This window comes from Trachypithecus francoisi, unplaced genomic scaffold, assembly GCF_009764315.1.
Source record: "Trachypithecus francoisi isolate TF-2019V2 unplaced genomic scaffold, Tfra_2.0 Lachesis_group15, whole genome shotgun sequence".
Taxonomy (NCBI): Eukaryota; Metazoa; Chordata; class Mammalia; order Primates; family Cercopithecidae; genus Trachypithecus; species Trachypithecus francoisi.
The window spans coordinates 52,818,816-52,843,304 of NW_022681460.1; the positions used below are offsets into that span (position 1 = coordinate 52,818,816).

Below are 24,489 nucleotides of genomic sequence, written 5' to 3' on the forward strand. Positions count from 1 at the left end.
ATAGAGTCAAGACCCATCGGTGTGCTGTATTCAGGAGACCCATCTCATGTGCAGAGACACACATAAGCTCAAAATAAAGGGATGGAGGAAGATCTGTCAAGCAAATGGAAAGCAAAAAAAGGCAGGGATTGCAATCCTAGTCTCTGATGAAACAGACTTTAAACCAACAAAGATCAAAAGAGACAAAGAAGTCCATTACATAATGGTAAAGGGATCAATTCAACAAGAAGAGCTAACTATCCTAAATATATATGCACCCAATAAAGGAGCACCCAGATTCATAAAGCAAGTCCTTAGAGACTTACAAAGGGACTTAGACTCCCACACAATAATAGTGCGAGACTTTACTACCCCACTGTCAACATTAGACAGATCAACGAGACAGAAAGTTAACAAGGATATCCAGGAATTGAACTCAGCTCTGCACCAAGCGGACCTAATAGACATCTACAGAACTCTCCACCCCAAATCAACAGAATATACCTTCTTCTCAGCACCACATTGCACTTATTCCAAAAATGACCACATAGTTGGAAGTAAAGCACTCCTCAGCAAATATAAAAGAACAGAAATTATAACAAACAGTCTCTCAGACCACAGTGCAATCAAACTAGAACTCAGGATTAAGAAACTCACTCAAAACTGCACAACTACATGGGAACTGAACAATCTGCTCCTGAATGACTACTGGGTACATAATGAAGTGAAGGCAGAGGTAAAGATGTTCTTTGAAACCAATGAGAACAAAGATACAACGTACCAGAATCTCTGGGACACATTTAAAGCGTTGTATAGAGGAAAATTTATAGCACTAAATGCCCACAAGAGAAAGCAGGAGAGATCTAAAATTGACACCCTAACATACAATTAAAAGAACTAGAGAAGCAAGAGCAAACACATTCAAAGGCTAGCAGAAGGCAAGAAATAACTAAGATCAGAGCAGAACTGAAGGAGATAGAGGCACAAAATATCCTTCAAAAAAATCAATGAATCCAGAAGCTGTTTTTTTGAAAACATCAACAAAATTGATAGACCGCTAGCAAGACTAATGAAGAAGAAAAGAGAGAAGAACCAAATAGACACAATAAAAAAGAAAAAGGGGAGATCACCACCAACCCCACAGAAATACAAACTACCATCAGAGAATACTATAAACACCTCTACGCAAATAAACTAGAAAACCTAGAAGAAATGGATAATTTCCTGAACACATACACTCTCCCAAGACTAAACCAGGAAGAAGTTGAATCCCTGAATAGACCAATAGCAGGTTCTGAAATTGAGGCAATAATAGCCTACCAACCAAAAAAAGTCCAGGACCAGACGGATTCACAGCCAAATTCTACCAGAGATACCAGAGGAGCTAGTACCATTACTTCTGAAACTACTTCAATCAATAGAAAAAGAGGGAATCCTCCCTAACTCATTTTATGAGGCCAACATCATCCTGATACCAAAACCTGGCAGAGACACAACAAAAAAAGGGAATTTTCGACCAATATCCCTGATGAACATCGATGCAAAATCCTCAATGAAATACTGGCAGACCAAATCCCCAAATCCATCAAAAAGCGTATCCACCATGGGATGCAAGGCGGGTTCAACATACACAAATCAATAAATGTAATCCAGCGTATAAACAGAACCAAAGACAAAAACCAAGTGATTATCTCAATAAATGCACAAAAGGCCTTTGACAAAATTCAACAGCCCTTCATGCTAAAAACTCTCAATAAATTCAGTATTGATGGAACGTATCTCAAAATAGTAGATGCTATTTATGACAAACCTACAGCCAATACCATACTGAATGGGCAAAAACTGGAAGCATTCCCTTTGAAAACTGGCACAAGACAGGGATGCCCTCTCTCACCACTCCTATTCAACATAGTGTTGGAAGTTCTGGCCAGGGCAATCAGGCAAGAGAAATAAATAAAGGGTATTCAATTAGGAAAAGAGGAAGTCAAATTGTCCCTGTTTGCAGATGACATGATTGTATATTTAGAAAACCCCATCGTCTCAGCCCAAAATCTCCTTAAGCTGATAAGCAACTTCAGTGAAGTCTCAGGATACAAAATCAATGTGCAAAAATCACAAGCATTCCTCTACACCAATAACAGACAAACAGAGAGCCAAATCATGAGTGAACTCCCATTCACAATTGCTTCAAAGAGAATAAAATACCTAGGAATCCAACTTACAAGGGATGTGAAAGACCTCTTCAAGGAGAACTACAAACCACTGCTCAAGGAAATAAAAGAGGACACAAACAAATGGAAGAACATTCCATGCTCATGGATAGGAAGAATCCATATTGTGAAAATGGCCATACTGCCCAAGGTAATTTCTAGATTCAATGTCATCCCCATTAAGCTACCAATGACTTTCTTCACAGAATTGGAAAAAACTACTTTAAAGTTCATATGGAACCAAAAAAGAGCCCACATTGCCAAGACAATCCTAAGCCAAAAGAACAAAGCTGGAGGCATCACGCTACTTGACTTCAAACTATACTACAAGGCTACAGTAACAAAAATAGCATGGTACTGGTACCAAAACAGAGATATAGACCAGTGGAACAGAACAGAGCCCTCAGAAATAATACCACACATCTACAACCATCTGATCTTTGACAAACCTGACAAAAACCAAAAATGGGGAAAGGATTCCCTATTTAATAAATGGTGCTGGGAAAGCTGGCTAGCCATATGTAGAAAGCTGAAACTGGATCCCTTCCTTACACCTTATATGAAAATTAATTCAAGATGGATTAGAGACTTAAATGTTAGACCTAAAACCATAAAAACTCTAGAAGAAAACCTAGGTAATACCATTCAGGACATAGGCATGGGCAAGGACTTCATGTCTAAAATACCAAAAACAATGGCAACAAAAGCTAAAATTGACAAATGGGATCTAATTAAACTAAAGAGCTTCTGCACAGCAAAAGAAACTACCATCAGAGTGAAGAGGCAACCTACAGAATGGGAGAAAAATTTTGCAATCTACTCATCTGACAAAGGGCTGATATCCAGAACCTACAAAGAACTCAAATTTACAAGAAAAAACCAAACAACCCCATCAAAAAGTGGGTGAAGGTATGAACAGACACTTCTCAAAAGAAGACATTTATGCAGCCAACAGACACATGAAAAAATGCTCATCATCACTCGCCATCAGAGAAACGCAAATCAAAACCACAATGAGATACCATCTCACACCAGTTAGATGGCAATCATTAAAAAGTTAGGAAACAACAGGTGCTGGAGAAGATATGGAGAAATAGGAACACTTTTACACTGTTGGTGGGACTGTAAACTAGTTCAACCATTGTGGAAGACAGTGTGGCAATTCCTCAAGGATCTAGAACTAGAAATACCATTTGACCCAGCCATCCCACTACTGCGTATATACCCAAAAGATTATAAATCATGCTGCTATAAAGACACATGCACACGTATGTTTACTGCAGCACTATTCACAGTAGCAAAGGCTTGGAACCAACCCAAATGTCCATCAATGACAGACTGGATTAAGAAAATGTGGCACATATACACCATGGAATACTATGCAGCCATAAAAAAGGATGAGTTCCTGTCCTTTGTAGGGACATGGATGCAGCTGGAAACCATCATTCTCAGCAAACTGTCGCAAGAACAGAAAAGCAAACACCACATGTTCTCACTCATAGGTGGGAATTGAACAATGAGATCACTTGGACACAGGAAGGGGAACATCACACACCGGGGCCTGTCATGGGGTGGGGGGAGGGGGGAGGAATAGCATTAGGAGGAATACCTAATGTAAATGACGAGTTAATGGGTGCAGCACACCAACATGGCACATGCATACCTATGTAACAAATCTGCACATTGTTTACATGTACCCTAGAACTTAAAGTATAATAAAAAATAAAAATAAAATAAATAAAAATCAAACAAATGCATTCCTCCCAAGTAACAGAATAACAACACAGATTATCGCAGTAGATACAGGAAAAGCATTTGACAGAACTTGACACTCATTCATAGTTTTTTAAAAAAACTCTGGAAACTTGGAATAGAAGAAAACATCCTCAATCCGATAAAGGGCACCTATAAAAAATTTATAACTCATACCTATATCTATTGTTGTAAAGATAAATACTCTAAGATTAGGGAATATCTGCTCTCACCATTTTTAGTCAATATGTACTGGAGGTGTTAACCATTGTTCTAATTGTTAAATAAAAATTAGAAAAATTAGAAACAAAGTAAAACTGTCTCTATTTGCAGATGTCACAATTGTTTACTTAAAAAAACCCAAGGAATCAACAATAATAACAGCAAAAATCTAAAACTAGAAAGTGAATTCAGCAAGACCTGAAGAAACAAAATCTATAAAGATATATAAGCATAAAAATTTATATTTCTGTATACTAGCAGGAAATAATTGGAAAATAACCTAATAGCCCCAAATAATTTTATTTATAACAGCAACAAATTATAAACTACTTAGGACTAAATTTAATGAAAGATCTCTACATGAATGTAAAACCTCTACACTGAAAACTATAAAATATTGCTGAAGGAAATTAAGGAACTCCCAAATGAATGGTGAGTTATACTATGTTTATATATAAGATGACTTAATATTTTTAAGATGTTAATTCTCCCACATTCTCAAATGTACATAAAAATGCAAAAGACCTAAAATAGCCAAAACATTACTGAATAAGAACAAAGGGCTTACCTACTGTGGCAGGCTGAATAATGGCTCCCTAAAGATGTTCATGTCCTAATACCTAGAACCTGTGAATATGTTACATTAATAGGCAAAAGACATTTTGCAGATGCATTAAGAATATTAAGATAGGAGAATACCCTGGGAGAACATGCTAGATTACTTGGGTAGAACAAATTCAAGTGTCTTTATAAGAGAGGAGCACTAAGAGTAGAGTCAGAGATGGAAATAAGATGACAGAAGCAGAACTTGGAATGATGTAGTCACAAGCCAAGGAATGCAGGCAATCTTTAGAAACGGAAAGAAGCCTCAAGAAGGAACCAGTCCTGCCAATACCTTGGTTTTTGCCCCTAACACTCATCTCAGACTTCTGACCTCCAGAACCTTAAGTGAATATGTTGGTATTGTTTTAAGTCACAAAGTTTGTAGTAGTTTGTACTAGCAAGTTACAATATTGATATGGTTTTGATTTGTGTCCCCCCCCACCCAAATTGCATGTTGAATTTTAATCCCCAATGTTGGAGGAGGGGCCTGGTGACTGGACCATGGGGGTGGATTTCCAGTGGTTTAGCTTCATCCCCCAGTGCTGTCTCATGATAGAGTTCTCATGAGATCTGGTTGTTTAAAAGTGTGTGGCACCTTCCCCCCATCTCTTCTCTTCCTCTTGCTCCAGCTGTGTAAGACGTGCCTGTTTCCCCTTCTGCCATGATTGTAACTTTCCTGACGCCTCCCCAGTCATGCTGCTTGTACAGCCTGCAGAACTGTGAACCAATTAAACCTCTTTTCTTTATAAATGACCCAGTCTCAGGTATTTGTTTACAGCAGTGTGAGAACAGACTAATACAGAAACTAGCTCTTCTAACATATAAGACATATACTCTAATAGTCATATAGACAATGTGATATTGGCATAGAGATAGTCATATCAATCAATGAAAAATAATAGAATTCAGACATACAGCCTCACAAATATGGTCTATTGACTTTTCACAAAGGTGCCAAATAAATTAATGGGAAAAAAAGTATTTTCAAAATGATGGCGGGATAACTGGATATCCACATTTAAGAAATAAACCCTGGGCCGGGCGCGGTGGCTCAAGCCTGTAATCCCAGCACTTTGGGAGGCCGAGACGGGCGGATCACAAGGTCAGGAGATCGAGACCATCCTGGCTAATATGGTGAAACCCCGTCTCTACTAAAAAATACAAAAAAAAAATAGCCGGGCAACGAGGCGGGCGCCTGTAGTCCCAGCTACTCGGGAGGCTGAGGCAGGAGAATGGCGTCAACCCGGGAGGCGGAGCTTGCAGTGAGCTGAGATCCGTCTACTGCACTCCAGCCTGGGCGGCAGAGCAAGACTCCGTCTCAAAAAAAAAAAAAAAAAAAGAAATAAACCCTGACCTCAGATAATACACAAAAGTTATTTTGAGATGAATTATAGATATAAACACAAAGGTAAAAACTGCAAAGTATGTACAAGAAAACACAGGAAAATATCTTTACATCTTTGGAGTTGGCAAAAAATTGCTCAGACAGGATAAGGAAAGTGAAAACTACAAAAAAATTAACAAATTAGTCTTCACCAAAATTAAGATATTCTGCCTGTCAAAAGACACACAAGATAATTAATAGACAAACCACAGACTGAAAAATTTTCATAAAACATGTATCTGGGCCGGGCGCGGTGGCTCAAGCCTGTAATCCCAGCACTTTGGGAGGCCGAGACGGGTGGATCACGAGGTCAGGAGATCGAGACCATCCTGGCTAACATGGTGAAACCCCGTCTCTACTAAAAATACAAAAAACTAGCCGGGCGAGGTGGCGGGCACCTGTAGTCCCAGCTACTCGGGAGGCTGAGGCAGGAGAATGGCGGGAACCCGGGAGGCGGAGCTTGCAGTGAGCTGAGATCCGGCCACTGCACCCCAGCCTGGGCGACAGAGCGAGACTCCTTCTCAAAAAAACAAAAAAACAAACAAAAAATGTATCTGACAAAGATCTTGCATCAGGATATATAAAAGAACTTCTAAAATACAATAATAATAAAAAAGAACAGCCCAATTTTTAAAAAAGGAAAAATGTTTGAACAGACACTTCACAGATGAAGATATACACACATAACTAATAGCATATGACAAAGCAATCAGCCTCATTACTCACCAGGGAAATGCCAATGGGAAGAGCAATGAGATGCTGCTATATATCCACCAGAGTGGCTAAAATGTGAAAGGCAGATAAAGTGGGAGTAACTGGAATTTTCATATGTTGATGTATAATGTGGAAGTTATATGTTGGACTATAAAATGGTTCAACCACTTTGGAAAATGGTCTGACAGTGTCTTATGCACAGCATAGAGTTACACTTTGACTTAGAAATTCCATTCCTAAGTGTTTATTGAAAAGAAATGAAAATGTGTCCACAAAAAGGCTTGTACAGAAATGTTCATAGCAACTTTTCTTCACAATAGCCAAAAGCTGGAAGCAACTCAATGCCCATCAACCAGAGGATAGATGAGCAAAGTGCAGTATTTGCTTATCTAGTCCATTGTATTCTATAATGGAATACAACTCAGCAATGATAAAGGAGAAACTACTCAACAGCACCGACAACCCTCACAAATATTATGCTATGTGAAATTAGATTCCAAAAGTACACAGATAGTTCCATTTTGGTGAAGTTCTACAATAGGCCAAAATAATCAAGGTGAAAAAATGAAAGCAGTGACTTCCTCTGAATGGGGAACGATATAGAGGAGACATGAGGAAACTTTCTGGGGAAACAGAAATGTTCTCTATTGTAATGGGGTGTAGGTTACATGTCAGTATCCATTTGTCAGAATTGTACAGTTAAGATTTGTGCACCCTCTTGGGTAGAAATTTTACCCAAAAGGACTGAGTAAAAATTATTTATTTGAGATGGAGTCTTGCTCTGTCACCCAGGCTAGAGTGCAGCGGTGCAATCTCAGTTCACTGCAACCTCTGCCTCCCGGGTTCAAGATTATCTTGCCTCAGCCTCCCGAGTAGCTGGGATTATAGGTGCCCACCACCGCACCTGGCTAATTTTTGTATTTTTAGTAGAGACGGGGTTTCACCATCTTGGCCAGGCTGGTTTCCAACTCCCGACCTCATGATCGGGAGGCCTTGGCCTCCCAAAATGCTGGGATTACAGGCGTGAGCCACCGCACCCGGCCTATTTATTTTTTTGAGACAGAGTCTCGCTCTATCACCCAGGCTAGAGCTTACTGCAACCTCTGCCTCCTGGGTTCAAGCAATTCTCCTGTCTCAGCCTCCTAAGTAGCTAGGACTACAGGCATGTGCCAACACACCAGCTAATTTTTGTATTTTTAGTAGAGACCAGGTTTTACCATGTTGGTCAGGCTGGTCTTGAACTCCTGACCTCAGGGGATCCACCCACCTTGACTTCCCAAAGTGCTGAGATTACAGGCGTAAGCCACCATGCCCGGTCTAAGTAAAACTTATAATAACTGGATGTAAATGTGGGAGGGTGAAGGGGAGAGCTATAGATCAAAGAAGAATGGCAGAATATTGATAATTGTTGAGACTGAGGGTTGGCTAATGGGAGCTTATTCTACTCTTGCCCGCTTTGTATGCACCGGAAATTTTTCCTAATAAATTTGTTTTAATAGTGATGTAGGCCAGGCCCAGTGGCTCATGCCTGTAATCCCAGCACTTTGGGAGGCCAAGGCGGGCAGATCACAAGGTCAGGAGATTGAGACCATCCTGGCCAACATGGTGAAACCCTGTCTCTTACACATGCCTGTGGTCCCAGCTACTCAGGAGGCTGAGGTGGGAGAAACACCTGAGCCCAGGAGGTCAAGGCTGCAGTGAACCAAGATCGTGCCACTGCACTGCAGCCTAGGCAACTGGAGTGAGACCCTGTCTCAAAAACAAACAAAAAAAAAGTATTTAAGATGGAAATTTTATGTGTATTTTATCACAGTTTAAAAAAATTATGTAAGTTAAAAAAAATCCAAATGAAGGATGAAATGGTTTTTTCTTCCACATCCTCAATATTTATTTTTCTTGCTTTTTGAGATCACATGGTATTCACTATTACAGTTCCTAGAAATAAAATACTTTGAAAAATATTTCATATAATTGTCCTCAAGTTCCCGAGAAGCAAAGATCTGGGATACCAATATTCCCTTAAATTTTAAAACATAAACGTTCCATGAACAGTTGATTCATCTGTAAACTTCTTCATGAGTTTAATTTTAGCAGCTTGTTTTATATCAGCCTTTTTATTTCATAACTTAAACACCCCAATTTTGACAGGGGAACAAGAAGAATAAATAGGATGAGTTATACGTATAAAGAACACTTCAGTATAAATTCACTAAAACAGTCTTTAGAGAAAGAGGTAGAATTGTAAAGCTGGACTTTCATAACGTTCTGATTTGGATTTTCTTCAAGTGTGTACGCTTTCATGCTGCAATGTCTCTAGCTGAGCTATTGGGGATGTTTTGTAATCTGTTTTCCGAGAACATGGTGGTTTTAGAAACAGAACAGATATTCCTCCAGGGCAGCTTTGGGCAACCAGGCAGCTGGAACAACTTGGCAGTCTTGGCCAGATACCAGGGCTACAGTGGGAGTTTCTGGGATGAATGAACACCCACCACTATTTTCTATCCTTGAATCACTTGGTTGGAGACATAAAGTCTTGAGAGAAAGCATCTGATTGACTGAGCTTAGGTGTGAGCCTGCTCCTGGCTGCGTGGGGTGACAGGAAGTATCTGCCAGAAAGAACCTTCAGGAACCCCTTCAGCCTCCTTGGTGGCAGGTCAGATTATTTCCATTTACTGAACATAATGGAGGAAAGGAAATTCCACAAAATGAAATCGGCTGCTATTGTAGAGGGAGAATGGATGCTGGGTCCACTTCTGAGAAGGACAGTTGTTCAGAAGGGACTTTCTGAATATGACCGTGCTTTATATCCATTTTATTTTCATGGATACACATCCACAGGCTGCTCAGGTCCAAGGAGATGGCCACGCCTTATGTTCCTGTCTATCACAATCATTTTTATAGGGCTGGACACGGAAGTAGATCACAATGCTTTGGGTGGCACGTAAACTTAACTGGCCTAATCATTACAGAATGTAATGTATGTTCCGGCGAAGGTGGAGGAGTATTTCACATAAGAAGTAATTCTGAGATGGAACAAACACCGGGTGGTTAATTCAGTGGCCAAGTAATGTTATCAAGGATCCAGACTGATTCCATCTTTCTGCTCTGCCATTCTAAGCGTGTCAGTCACTGGATGGCTGCAGCAGCTCTGGGCTTCAAATCCCCACACGCCACTCTCCAGAGGCAGAACAAAGGAACTACTGTGTCTTTGTGTCCCTTTATAAGAACTAAGAAATTTTTCTTGGAAATCCCTCAGCAGATGTGTCCTCATGAATCATTGGTCACACTGAGTCACATGCCTCTTCCATGAGGTAACATTAAGGAAATGGAATGTCACAACTGGCGTAATCAGGGTAGCTGGGAAGGGGGCAACCTTCCCGAAAGCTCATGGCCACAAAGAGTAAAATGGACAGCTGGACAAAGTGAGGTAAGATTTTGTTAGCAAATAGTGAACACTTGTCACATTTGTGGCTGACTATATTTGAGAAATTTCCCACTTTATGAGTCCTGCCCACCAAAGAGGAAAACAGAATTCACCTTCCCAGTCAGCAGGCGTGTTTGGATACAGGTATGTCACCTGGACTCCTCCAATCAGACACACCTGCATAATGCTTGAATTCAGAACTGAGAAAAGTATGGAATTAGGTGCCAGGCAGAATCCATGTTCCGGTGAAGGTGGAGGAGCACTGCAGAAAGACAGTCGACTTTTCGGAGACAGCTGAGTGGTTGCATCCTGTGCATAGCATCTGCGCTGTAGGCGGCAGCGGATGCAGGCCTCCGCTGGAGCAGTTTGGTAGGATAATTTGGGTATTGTTCCAGGTTATGTAGCCTTTAAGCCTTTATTTTCCAGCCTTTCTGGAAATTCTATGAGCTCCCTATATTTCTGAAACAATTCCTTTCTAGCCTAAACTAGCTTGAGTGGGTTTTGTCGTTCATTACCAGGAATTCTGCAAGGAAGAAGTAGGCAAAACTATGTCCACTACAATAGGGGATCAATAGATACTTGGCATTGCAAAACACCAGGGGGTTGTATGCTCTGTGGAGCACCACAATGTAGCACTCACAGACGATAAAGTATGAAGATGCCCCAGACGTTATGCCCTGACGCCAAAGTTGGCTTCCTTTCTGCCACTGTCTTCCTTGTGATGCCCACTCACCAAGCTTTCCCTGGAAGTCTGCCTGGTCTCTCCCCTTGAGCCTTGCCACCAAATGGCTTGACACTCTGAGAGTTCCTCCCACCCCTGCCTAATGGGTAGCTATAACTTAATACAGTGTGGAAGTAATCATAGACCAGCCCAACCAAGACAAGCCAAGCATAAATGTAAAAGTTTTTAAAAAGAAAATGCTACAGAGTGACATAATGGGTTACGGAGACACAGAAGGGGGGGGGTGGAGGGTGCCGAGGGATAAAAAATGATATATTGGGTAGAACGTACACTACTCAGGTGACGGGTGCACCAAAGTCTCAGACTTCACCACTATACAATTCATTCATGTAACCAAAAGCCACTTGTACTCTAAAAACTACTGAACTAAAAAATATTTTAAAAACATGAAATGCTATGTATGCTTAACTTTGTATCCTCTTACATACAACCAAAAGGTAATGTACCTACCCTGCAATTAATTTAACATTTTTATAAAACAAAAAACATTATGGCAACATGAATGATACTTTAAATAGCAGAAGGAAAAACTGCATTTACAATTCTGCTCCTCCCCCTGCCTCAACAGAACTATTTGTGCCTCTTAACATTGTGTCATTTGTATATCTCAATGCCTCTATTTTACCCTTACATTCATTAAATGGTTACAATGTATTTTACCTAACCACTACCACCCTCACTAGATGGTCAAGAGGCTTCTGGCTTGCAAATGTTCTTAGAGTAATTTTGTATTAAACGGGTGTAAAAGATTATGCTTCTTTTGGATAATGCAAATCACTGAACCATGTAAATATTTCTAATAGCTTTGCATTGCTATTGGCAATGTAGGTGTGGATGAGTTTCACTACACCATTGCCAGCAATGGGTATGTTTCTAATATTTAATAGAAGCAAAATGGAAACTTATGCTGTTTTATTCTGTAGATTTTAATATTATTGTTTTCCTGTGATTGTAAAGATGTCCTCATTCAGCATTGTCACAGAATCTTCGAAGACACAGGGTGAGCACCAGGCTTATGGGTTGTAACTGTGACAAAGATGTGCACATTATCAAGAACGTTTCAGAAAGTGCCATGTGGTTTTCTTCAGGAGCTGGTTTTAGGCAGAATTAATCCTTTTAGAGGGTTATTATATTGGATTGTCCTAGTTATGTCAAAGGATGGCCTGGGGGAGGGGATTTCTTCATTTGTCTGAACTTTCAAATTTTCTGCTTAGTGCATAATGAAGAATGTTCACCAAATTTGTGGCAGTAAATGTAAACTGCATTCTTGACATTTGAAAAATCTGAAATAGATTAATATTACAGAACTATAGCAGTTCTCTGTGACGTCCCTTCCCAAAAATAGAATTGCTATTTTTTAGATAAATTATTCCTCCTTTTCCCTATTATTTTATCTGCTACAAATATAAGCAGTGACTTTAAAACAAATAGCCATTGAAAGAAATTTACATTTTGGCAAACATGACTTAATTTTGAATGCTGAGATAGGCTTTCTCACAGAAAGCCAGGGTCCTGAAAAACAATGTTCTTTTTTGAACTGCATTTTGAAAAGGGAAATTAATCGTAATTCTTGCTTTTCCAGGCCGTGCCATCCCTGGGGAGGACAAGCAAAAAGTAACAAAAATAATTTTTGGCTTCAAGCACCCAACAATGGAAATGCTGAAACCCATGTCCTCTAAGTCCTTTTCTTCCCCTAGCAGAGGGCCCTCTGCCTACACGGTGCACCGTGGTGGCCATTTAATGTACTCCTGCTTGGTACCCACCTCTGCTGTGCCCCCTGGTGGCCACAGACACCATTGCTGCTGCCTCAGCACAGTTTGACCTTGCTGCTGCGAGGAGCTACCTCTCCTCTCATCACTGTCCCCACTCTCCTGCCATGCCTCAGGTGACTACTGAAGCTGTTCTGGCAGAAGAGCAGTGGGCTTTGTTTCCTCAGCACATCATAGCAACCACTGTCTAATAAGCTCACACCCTCAGGATCTTACCGCCCCTTTTCCTGAAAAACTCCACTCCGGCAACCCTGGCCCTGCATCATCGAAGGACATTTAAGTGACGTAACATATTGTTGCCTCAAAAAAGTTTCTCCCCTCTTCAACAGCTGGGACAACTGGATAACCACATGCAAGAGAATGATGTTTGGCCATTAACCACACCATACATAAGACTTAACTCAAAATGAATCAAAGACTTAAATGTAAAAGCTAAAACTCTAAGAAGAAAACAGGAGAAAATCTTCACGACCTTAGATTTGGCAATGGATTCTTAGATAAGACACCAAAAGCACAAGCAACACATGGAAAAAAAGAGACACGTTAGACTTCATCAAAATCAGAATCTCTTTTTGTGCATCAAGGGACACTATCAAGAAAAGAAAAAGAAAAACCACAGAATGGGAGAAAACATTTACAAATCATATGTGAAAGGATCTAATATCCAGAATATTTAAGAAGTCTATGACTCCCCAACAATTTAAAAATGGCCACAGGACTTGAATTGATATTTTTCCAAGAAGATACGCAAATGACCAACACACACTTGAAAAGATGCCCAGAGCTGGACATGGTGGTATGTGCCTGTGGTCCCAGTTCCTCAGGAGCTGAGGCAGGAGGATCACTTGAGCCCAGGAGTTCAAGCCTGGAGTGAGCTATGATCTCACCACTGCATTCCAGCCCAAGCAACATACGGAGACCTGGTCTCCAAAAAAAACAAAAAAACAAAAAAAAAGATACTCAATATTAATAGTCACTAGTGAAATGCAAACTGAAACCACTCACTAGAAGGACTATAATTAAAAACACAGACGATAGCAAGTATTGACTAGAATGGGGAGAAATTGGAATCTTCATACATTGCTAATGGGAATGTAAAATGGTGCAGCAACTGTGGAAGACAGTTTGATGGTTCCTCAAAATTTTAAACAGAATTACTCTATGACCCAGTAACTCCACTCGGGATGGAATAAAAACTTTGTCCACACAAAAACCTGTACGCAAATAGCAGCACTATTCATAATAGCTAAAATGTGAAACAATCTGAATGCTCCATCAGCTGATAAATGGATAAACAAAATGTGGTCTATCTGTAGAAAAGAGCACTACTCAGCCCTAAAAAGACAAAGGGAGTACTGATACATGCTGTAACATGGATAAGCCTTGAAAACATTATACTAAATAAAAGAAGCCAGACATGAAAGGCCATGTATTATATGATTCCATTAATACAGAATGTTCAGAATAGGTAAATCCATACAGACAGAAAGCAGGTGAATGGTTGCCAGGGGCTGAGGGGAAGGAGAAATTGGAAGTGGTTGCTTAATGAGTCCTTTAGGGGTGATGAAAGTGTTTCAGAACTAAATAGGGATAGTGGTTTTACAGCATTGTGAATGTACTAAATGCCACAGAACTGTGTACTTTAAAGTGGTTAATTTTTTTTTTTTTTTTTTTTTTTTTTTGAGGCAGAGTCTCGCTCTGTCACCCAGACTGGAGTGCAGTGACCAGATCTCAGCTCACTGCAAGCTCCGCCTCCCGGGTTTACGCCATTCTCCTGCCTCAGCCTTCCAAGGAGCTGGGACTACAGGCGCCCGCCACCTTGCCCGGCTACTTTTTGTACTTTTTTTAGTAGAGACGAGGTTTCACCGTGTTAGCCAGGATGGTCTCGATCTCCTGACCTCGTGATCCGCCCGTCCCGGCCTCCCAAAGTGCTGGGATTACAGGCTTGAGCCACCACGCCCGGCCTAAAGTGGTTAATTTTATGTTATGTTAATTTCATCTTAATAAAAATATGAAAAGTTTAAAATTTGTTAAAAGGTCTCCTCCAACATTGATGCATATCCCCCAGAACAGAAACCTTCTGTGTCAGGTCTCCCAAGGGCCAAACATCAGTCCCAGGGGCCGTCTATCATTTTCTTTCAGAAATCTCAATGGGGCCTCACGTAAATGGAACTGGGAAGGGGGAGGGAAAAAATGTCCCTTGGGCCACCTAGGTCTTACTATATAATGAAAGAAATGATTTCCAAATATGCCAAACCTGGAGAGCTTGTGTAACCAAGAAAACCCGTAAGGAGGAATGAGCAGAACAGAAAGTCAGTGGTTTGGGGTTGGTTACATTTGTGGTTAAGGAAGGGCAGGGAGAGGGGAGGAGAGGACTGGGGGAGGGGAGAAAAAAGAAGAAACAAAGAAACAGAAAAAGGAGACTGGAAGGCAGACAAGAAGGCAGGAAGGAAGGAGGAAAAGAGAGAGAAAAGGAAGAGGCAAGAGAAGAGAACTCAAGATCCCTTTTCAAACTTTGAGACCCTGACAACTTTGCCTGTGACATCTGTCCTGCTGTGAGGGAGGACTCCAAACTCAGTTTCATTTCCCCCCCCAGTGCAAGTGCATCTAAGTCCCTATTCTGTGGTTAAAGCTTGAAAAAAATGCAGAAACCCACATGTTGCATTTTATTACAGCATTAATGCCAGTAGAAGATAATGAGTGATGCCAGCGCCTTTTCTGTCTAAAACCTGGACTAGAAGTATGACCAGCCCCAGATAGGAGAGGCGCCTTTTACCTCTGTACTTACAGAGGCTGCCCTCTTTGGTGTTGAGGGTGGGCTGTGTCCTCCCAATGCCAGGGTATCACTCCCTTGCAAGCCTTTCTTGGCTAAACTGATTTCCTCACCCCCCTGCTTCCTTCCTGCACCCCTTGTCTTCACTTTCTTCTCTCAATATCTCTTGGTACCACATAGATCCACTTATTTCACAGACCCAGAAACTGCGGCCACGAGCTCCCATGATTTCTGCCCCCATCACAAGTGGTTAGGAGCAGCAGCTGCCGTATGAGCATTCATGTGAGTGGCTGTGTGAGACTTCGCCAGACTCCGTGTCCTTAGCCGGGAGCTCCTTCCCAATTATGCACACCTGGCTTTTCTGCCTTTACATCTGGGAGACTGGTGACCCCTGCAGGTGCCTGCAAAAGGAAGGAGTTTGTTGGTGCCAGAGGAAGAAATGGAGAGACCAGAAGTGAGGGGGCTAGCAGAGGTCTGTCCCTTGGCCAGGCCTGAGTGAGGGAGGTGTGGGAGGGAGTCTGAGGGCGTTTGTGACCAGCCATGTGAGAGTCCGGGTGGACGCAGTGCGGCTGTGCCCAGAGACAAGGGAGGCACGGATCTGGAGAGCCCACCCTGCCACTCCCACCTCAGAGTGTCCTAGGGGAAGGACAGCAGAGCCACGCCCTCCCCGAGAAAAGGTACTTGGAGCCACAGCAGTGAGGGGCCCTTGAGAAGGCGGGAATGGGAGGGAGAAGCGGGCTTGTTCCTGCGCACAGGTGAGGTGGCACCGCCACAGGCACTCCCAGAAATGATTGGCAGCCTGGGGAGGGGGAGGCAAGAGGGGTCTGGGGAGGTGACTGGCGGGGAACTGCATCCTGGCACATAAGCGTTACACTTGAGGACACTCTCACCCTGCATAGCATATCCTCAAGTTCACGTTCGTTTGGTTGCTTATTCTACAGAACATCCATATGTTCCAGCTGGCATTCTTGTGTGGAGGGCACCCAAAGGTGTGCAAGAGGGACAAGATCTCTGCTCTCTGGGTGCTCACCTGCATACAGTTTAGTATCTCCATTCTTTTTCTGGAGTTCCCCGCTCCGCAACCCAGCTGGACAAGAAGTGTAATACACAGTGGGAAAGCAAAACACACCAATAACCGAAAAAGAGACAGTTTGGGGTAGCTTTGAAAACTTCCTGTAGCGGCATCATTAATCTTTTTTCTTGGTAAGGTTCTTGAAAGCAAGGCCTGTATCTCTGCAAAGGACCTCCTTTACGAAGTGCTTGGCAGACATGAAATGATGCTGTTCCATTTCAGATGGGCTTTCCTCATTGTAGACATGACCTCAGGGTGGCTCCTGGCAGGAGACCCACAGGGGGCTCTGTCTGAAGCTGCTCTAGGAAATCAGCTGGTACAAGATGCTATCACAATTTTTTTTTAGTGCACAGCCCGATTGGGTGCAAGGCTGCAGTGGGAGGTGGCGCATCACGTGGTAGGAAAGTGGTGGGGGTTGGGGGTAGGACCCTGCCGCCTAATGAGAGGGTTGGGGAAGGTAGGATCAGTGGAGGGCATGAGCAGCGGCAGACAATGGACAGAGCCCAGCAGCCGGGGCTCTCCACTCCCGATAGAAAACCAGCTGCTGTGGATAATGCCAGGGAGGCCAAGAACGCCTGCCTTCGAGTTTGAGCTCTCAAAATAAAAATGAAAACAGAAACATTTGTTGCTTTCCATATCCTAATAAGAATGGTGATTGACACACCACCCTTCATTTTAACACTCTCTGGGTGTGAACGAAAAAAAAAAAAAAAACAGAAAGAATAATTTCACTGAATGACTTTCAGAGCTGAAATTCACTTTTCCTGGGCAGTTAAGCCAAGCTATTGGTTTTCAAGTTTCAGAGGGAAATTGTTTTACCCACACTGCATTGTGGAATAATCATCCCATTTATTTCCAGAATGATATTTCCTCTGCATTTTAACTTTTCACCTATAAGCCTCACAGTGATGAAATAGTAAGCAAGAGAGTGAAGAAGTTTATTTTAAACTTTTTATTTTGAGATAATTGCAGAGGCACGTGCAGTTGTAAGAAATAATATAGCAAAATTCTAAGGGGTCCTATGTACCATTTGCCCAGTTTCTCCAATGATAACATCTTGCCAAACTATAGTGCAATATCATAGTCAGGATATTGATTGATAGAATCCATCACCGTATTCAAATTTCCCTTGTTTGATATGTGTTGTGTGTGTATACGGGTGTGTGTGTGTTTAGTTCTATGAAATATGAAGCATTTTGTGCTCTGATGAGGAAAAGTGCCTTGCAAATACACAGTGATTATCATGACGTTTTGTTTGTGGCTATTACTTCTGCATTCTTTTGTTTGTTTGTTTGGTTTGGTTTTGAGACAGAGTCTCGCTCTGTTGCCCAGGCTTGAGTGCAGTGGTGCAGTCTTGGCTCACTGCAAGCTCCGCCTCCCAGGTTCACGCCATTCTCCTGCCTCAGTCTCCCAAGTAGCTGGGACTACAGACACCTGCCATCACGCCCAGCTAATTTTTTGTATTTTTAGTAGAGACAGGGTTTCACCGTGTTAGCCAGAATGGTCTCGATCTCCTGACCTCATGATCCAGCCTCCTTGCCCTCCCAAAGTGCTGGGATTACAGGCGTGAGCCACCGCACCCAGCCTACTTCTGCATTCTTGGTAGATAATTTTGTAGATCTTATTTATGTAATACCTTCTATCTAATAACATAAAGACTCGTATGACTATTCTCATGTCAATGAAGATAAGTGCTTAACATCTTTAGATTTTAAAGATCTTGCTATTAGAAGCCTGGATACATTCAGCTAGATTTGGAACCTGCTAGGATTCCTTGAATATTTAAACCTGAAGCTGGAGTCCACATTTCTTTGAATGATCACAGTTAAATCAAACTTTCCTTTTCTCTATTTAAATTGTCCTTCTTGTCATATTGCCAAAATAATATATTCTTGGGCTAGTAACTTAATAGCACATAAGTACATTGTTGTTTGTTGTTGTTGTTGTTTAACTGAATTTGAGAGCACTAAGGAGAGAAAAAAATAAGTGTCCTGGGGGATCTCCTTTTAGCCCATGGGTCCCCAGACTGCCTAGGGGGTTCCTTCTAAGGGAAACTCACTGCTGTCATCACCCAAGAGAACCAGGAGGCATGTCTCTCCCAGAGCCGCAATCCCTGGGGGTCACCACCTTCTCTGTCGGGTGGCACATACAGGTCATTCTGTACACAGGTGTCATTAGCACAGCACAAGGGGCTTGCGGTACCAACTACTGACAGTTCAGGCTTTCTCTCCGTCTATCCCCTCTCTGTCAGTGCCTCATCTGGCCTCTTGGGACCTCTGACCTCCCCGACTTTCTCCAGGGCAGTAACCAGCCAGGCCACTTCTTAGACCTCATCATCTGGTTCTCCCATCTGAGCCACCTCCAAAATCTCTAACCCTCAGCCCCCTGACTACAACCTCCTCCCGTGGAATCCCAGAGCTCAGCAGTATCTTAAGGGTCATTTGGTTCAACTTCCACATCTCAAAGAAAAGCCAGCTGCAGCTATTAAGTGATGTGACCACAGGCCAAGAGCTGAGGGTGTTGCCTGTATGACCTGGGTAAGCGAAGAAACAAAACCTCAATTTCTATGCATGTAGAATGAGGATAATAGTAGTACTTTAGGGTTGGAAGAGGAACTGATTTAAAGTGAGCAAAGCACTTTAGTGAGAGGGAGCATTTGAATTAATAAGATCTCCTGACTTTCCTTCCTCAAACTGCCTCATCTGCTCTGCTCCCGTCAGTGACCTCAGTCCTCCAGCCTCTCCCTAACCCTGCAGACCATTCCTCCTTCTCTCTTTACTTCCCCATCCAGCCTGTGCCTGTCGCCTGCCCCTTCAGACTTTATTCTCTGGCCATCCTCAGCCCTGGTCATCCCCATAAACACAATTTCTGCTTCTCCTCCTGGGCCATGGGGCATTGCTACATAAAGCCATAAAAGGTAGGTGCTGACTGGATCCACCATGAACTTGACCAATTGATCTTTCTCTCTCCCGTGGACTACTTCAAGGTGAATTCCTCTTTGCAGTCCTTTCTGATGGGTGCCCAGTGCTGAGTAGACATGTTTGCTGAGTATCCCATGGCAGGGACCATTCAAAGCCAAGGCACAGAGGTGGTGAGATACAGCGGGTGATCAGGGAATGGCAGCAGTCTGGTTTGGCTGAACGTGTAGTGTCTATAGGAACATGGCCTCTTAAGTCCATTGTGATGGTTAATGCTGAGCATCAACTTGATTGGATTGAAGGATGCCAAGTATTGATCCTGAGTGTGTCTGCCAGGGTGTTGCCAAAGGAGATTAATGTTTGAGTCAGTGGGCTGGGAAAGGCAGACCCACCATTAATCTGGGTGGGCACAATCTAATCAGCTGCTAGCATGGCTAGAATATAAACAGGCAGAAAAACGCAAAAAGGAGAGACTGGCCTAGCCTCCCAGCCTACATCTTTCTCCTGTGTAGGATGCTTCCTGCCCTCAAACATCGGACTCCCAAGTTCTCCAATTTTGGAACTCGGACTGACTGTCCTTGCTCCTCAGTCTGCAGACGGCCTATTGTGGGACCTTGTGATCATGTGAGTTAACACTTAATAAACTCTCCTTTATATATATATTCCATTAGTTCTGTCCCTCTAGGGAACCCTAATACACATACACCCAACAAGCTGGGCTTGAATCCTAGATCCACCACTTTTACCACCTGTATGACCTGGGTAAGTGAAGAAACAAAACCTCAATTTCTATGCATGTAGAATGAGGACACTAGTAGTACTTTAGGGTTGGAAGGGAACTGATTTAAAGTGAGCAAAGCAATCAGCACAGAGCCTATGACATCTAACCCCCAAATAAGTCCTAGTTCTTAGAATAACAGAACTACAGGCTGTCATGCAGATCACGGAGGATCTGAGACTTGACTTGGTGGTCAGTGGGCAGACACTGAGAGCTCCTGGGCAGAGGGGTTGGGAGGGCATGTCCAGAACTGTGGTTTATGACACTCACTTTGGTTGCTGAGTGTAGCGTGAACAACACTCTTGGAGCAGGAAGGGAGTGGAGTGGGGTCAGAGGGGCCAGTTGGAGACTAGATGCAAAAAGTGCCCAAGATGGCCTGGTGACAGTGGGGGTTGGTGGGGGTGGACATGGGGTGGTACACATCTTGGAGAGCACCATGAGTCTGTGACATGGGGTTTTTCATCTCTGGGTCAGGCATAAATTAGGCTCTTCTCCATTCCTTCTGTTCTGAAAGCCAGGGATTCTTCAGGCAGCTCTGCCTCCTGCTGGGTTGTGGCTGAGGTTCTCAGGCAGGGGAGCTCTGGCTTCACCAGGGCTGAGGTTCTCCAGGCTGGCTGTGCACACCACAGTCGCCTCCGCAGCTCTAAATGGCTGGCTCCACTCCCATCTCCCACCTACCCCAGGCACTGAATCAGTTCATCTGAGTGGTTCTGGGCGGAGATGGTGCTGAAGCTCTCCAGGTGACTCCACTATGCAGCCAGGATGGAATCGCAGTGAGACCAGGGACCAGGCCTCACCTGAGAGTTAGCACCAAGATAGAGCACCCTGCCTTGTGCTACACCTCCAGCTGTCTCCAGGTGGGACAAGCAACTGCCACAATCTCTCGATTCTCAGGACAACTGTCTATTAGAGAATTGAGAGATTGTGACAGTTGCCCATTTGGACTGGTGAGACCTGTCACCAGGCCACTGTGGCAGTCTTCCAGATCTATCCAACAGCCACTGCCCCCGCTTCCTGCTGAACAGAGCTCCAGTTTGCTTCAGGTTGTGGCAGCAAAGTGTGCAAAGTGGGCTCCTCCCCGCCAAACCCGAGGGATGAACCTTGATGGATTGAAATCAACCACAGTAATGGTAGCCCCATCCATCTCTGCCAAGGCCTGGTGTGTGGCCATGTGACACAGCCTGGCCAATGAGATGTAAGGACAAGGTGACCAAGAGGCTTCTGGGAAATGTTTTCCTTCTCAGTGTAGAGATATACATAAAGAGGGCCCTTCCCCTTTCCCAGCTCAGTGTGGCCACCACTGTCTTGTGACCATGTAGGGAGACTTGACTGATCCTCCTTGGTCCCTGAACTGTAGGGCCAATCCTGAAGCATCCCAGTTCCAGTGATTGTTAAACAAAACAATAAATGTTCTTGGCGTGTAAGCTACTTTTGGTGGAATATTCTGTTATTTGAAGGCAAAAACTTCCAAAAGATACAGGCTTGCTCACTGAGTAATGTCTCATAAGTGAGTTGGACAAATAATATTGGGTTTCTGATTGTCTCAGTTGGTCTCTTTTAACATCCAAGAGTTGTTCAGGATGAAGTAATTCATAGTTATAATCCTACTGACACTGACACACTCCCTGAAAACTAGAACCTCCTCCCTTCCAGTGAAATGCAGGGTCCTTAGAGACTCTGTAATCTACTGGTAATTAAATGGACCCTTATTAATTAGCAATCCTGTCAACAACTTGGCAGCTTGGTGGAGCACGTGGCCTGGCGTGGCAGGGGTGATACGGGATAGTGTACTTAAAGGTAAAGTAATACTTAGGTGCACAGGTCACAGCTGAGCCCCAATAAAGACAGGATTTACATAGACATTTTAGCTGATAAGTTTTAGGACAATTCCACAGTCTCATGTCTATCCAGTTCCATGAAGTTAGTTAATTTTCATTGAATTATAAATTTCCAGCAAGTTGCATTTTAATGTATTTGTGCCTTTAAATTTGTATGCAAAGATTGCATAGGCTGTCCATTTGATGAACTCCTCACACTATATTGTGTGATATATATAATTAAAGCACCAAGATTCTATACTGACAAAAGCAGAAAGTGTCTTGAAGTGAATATTAGAATTCTAAATTGGCAATTTTCATTCCATACCAGAAGTATTTTTTCCTCCTGTGAGTCACAGCTCAGTTGTAGTCATAAAAATCACTGGGTGGCGGGGGGGAGGTGGGGGCGGGGGGGAGAGGGGAGTGGGGGGGATTGTGAACATTAAAGAAGTATTTATTTAACATGTATCTTTTCAAAAATATATCTAATAGATAAATTAGGATGAGCTATAGATATTAAATAAGAGGTGTATGTGATAGAAACTATGATATAAACTATAAAATCTACTAGTACAGTCTGGATAAAAAGCATCTATGAGTTCATCATTCTGTTGCAATTTTTGCATCTGAGACTGCATAAAACTGTATCATTACCCAATCTCCTGCCTATATAATTCTTGCTTTAATTCAAAATCCAGAAATTCAGAAGGCATTTTCAAGTGAATGTAAAGATTCTTAAGTTCCTCTTGATCCCTATAGCCCCACGCAGCAAATACTCTGGGATAAGTGAGAGGAGGAAATAAAGAGCACAGCTTGACAGCTTCAGTAGCCTACAAAGTACCTTTCCATGCTAGGGACAAAATGCATGTATAATAGCAGCATGGTGTACTGAACTTGGGCATCAAGAACCCCAGATCTCGGGTCCTTTTACTAGCTGTGTGCCTGTGGGCCGACTAGTTCACCTCCCTGAACCTCAGTTTTCTTCCATCTCAAATTCAGATACCTACTTTCCAGGCTTCTAATAAACTCCAAATTAGACAAACGAAATGAAGTGTCCCAAATAAAAGCAATTTGGAAACTGTAAAGTGCTTTATAAATGTCAGATACTTATAATACTTTGTCTTCCTCTTTAATCTCTCTAAAGTATATGAAACATGTCAACAGTTTTGTTTCTAAAGCAATGCCACTTACAAAACCGATGTAAAATTCTGTAAAATAGCCATCAGGTAACAGTGGAGAAACAGCCAGGTCAGTATAATATGCCACTGCTGTGACAGCCGAAGTATTTTCTCATATAGTGTCCTGCAGTGAGGTAAGCTGGGGAGCTTCATTGCTTCAAATAACTGCTTCCTCTAATTCTACCCATGTCATTCTTTTCAGTTGTTCTAATTTGCCCAGCAGATATTTCCTGGCCAGCTGAGTTGGGTAGCATCAGGTTCCAGTAGCTTGCTTACGGTCTATTTTAGACCAAGATCCTAAGGTGTAAGACCACAGCTAGTAATTGGCTGTACCAGAGGTTTTTAGGCTGATGTTTCCACTGAGATGGTAATGATGTAATCATCAGTTCCAAGTGAGGTGAGGCAGAGTCTCCGTAGGGCAGGTTACAAAGAAACCCAAGACCCCCTCAACCCCTCACCCAGGCTGAAGCTAAAAATAAGGGGTCAGAGAGTGGAAAGGGAAGATGTGTGGGGAAACTTCCTTGAAGAAAGGAGTGTGGGGTGCTATGCCTTCATCTCAAGCCAGCGAGAGGGGCTTCGCCAGGGGCCTGGGACTGCCAGAGACTGTAGTTACGTGGCCTGGAGAACTGGAGCCTGACTCACTCTTGGGTAAGCTAAAGCTCCCGCCTATGGCAGCCTGGAAGGGGCTGCACCCAGACAGGCCTGAGCTCTCAGAATCACTAGGGTAACAGATGTGTGGGTTTTCCCTTGGGACCTCTCTAAAGGGGCACTGAAAGCTGGAATAAACCCTGTGTTTTTACGATTTTCAGGAGCCCCCAGGAAGGAGGTCCCCATCAGTGGGAGACTCCAAAGGATCAGGAAAGACCTACATGAGCTGCTTTAACCACAGGCCAGCACACCAAGCTTGAAGCTGCTCAACTACAGGAAGAAATGCTCCATCTCCTTCCTTCACCTCCTTCTCCTCACTGCCAGTTTGATTCAACCTGGGTCTTAAACAACCTCTAGTGAATAGGGGGGCGGGTGGGGGGCAAGCCTAAGCCTAGTGCACCCCTTCAGGGAAGGCCAGCTAGAGAGCTTAAACCGGGGGCTGGAATGGGGGAGGAAGACTTACTTTCTGTGAAGTTTGATGCATTTGTTTAAATCTTGCACCCAAC

The 24,489-nt window shown here is 42.9% G+C and overlaps 1 protein-coding gene across 3 annotated transcripts in view; it reads left to right on the forward strand.

Annotated features, from left to right (window-relative positions):
• LOC117097179 overlaps positions 1-14,445 on the forward strand; it is an 82,330-nt gene extending 67,885 nt beyond the window's left edge. For all 3 annotated transcript variants that reach the window (XR_004442848.1, XR_004442849.1, XM_033234790.1), the window contains one exon: positions 12,613-14,445. Coding sequence is in view for 1 of the 3 variants with exons in the window: in XM_033234790.1 (XP_033090681.1) it covers positions 12,613-12,851 (239 nt within the window). In the remaining 2 variants the exon portion in view is untranslated. The remainder of the gene's footprint in view (positions 1-12,612) is intronic.
• Positions 14,446-24,489: the final 10,044 nt, after the last annotated feature.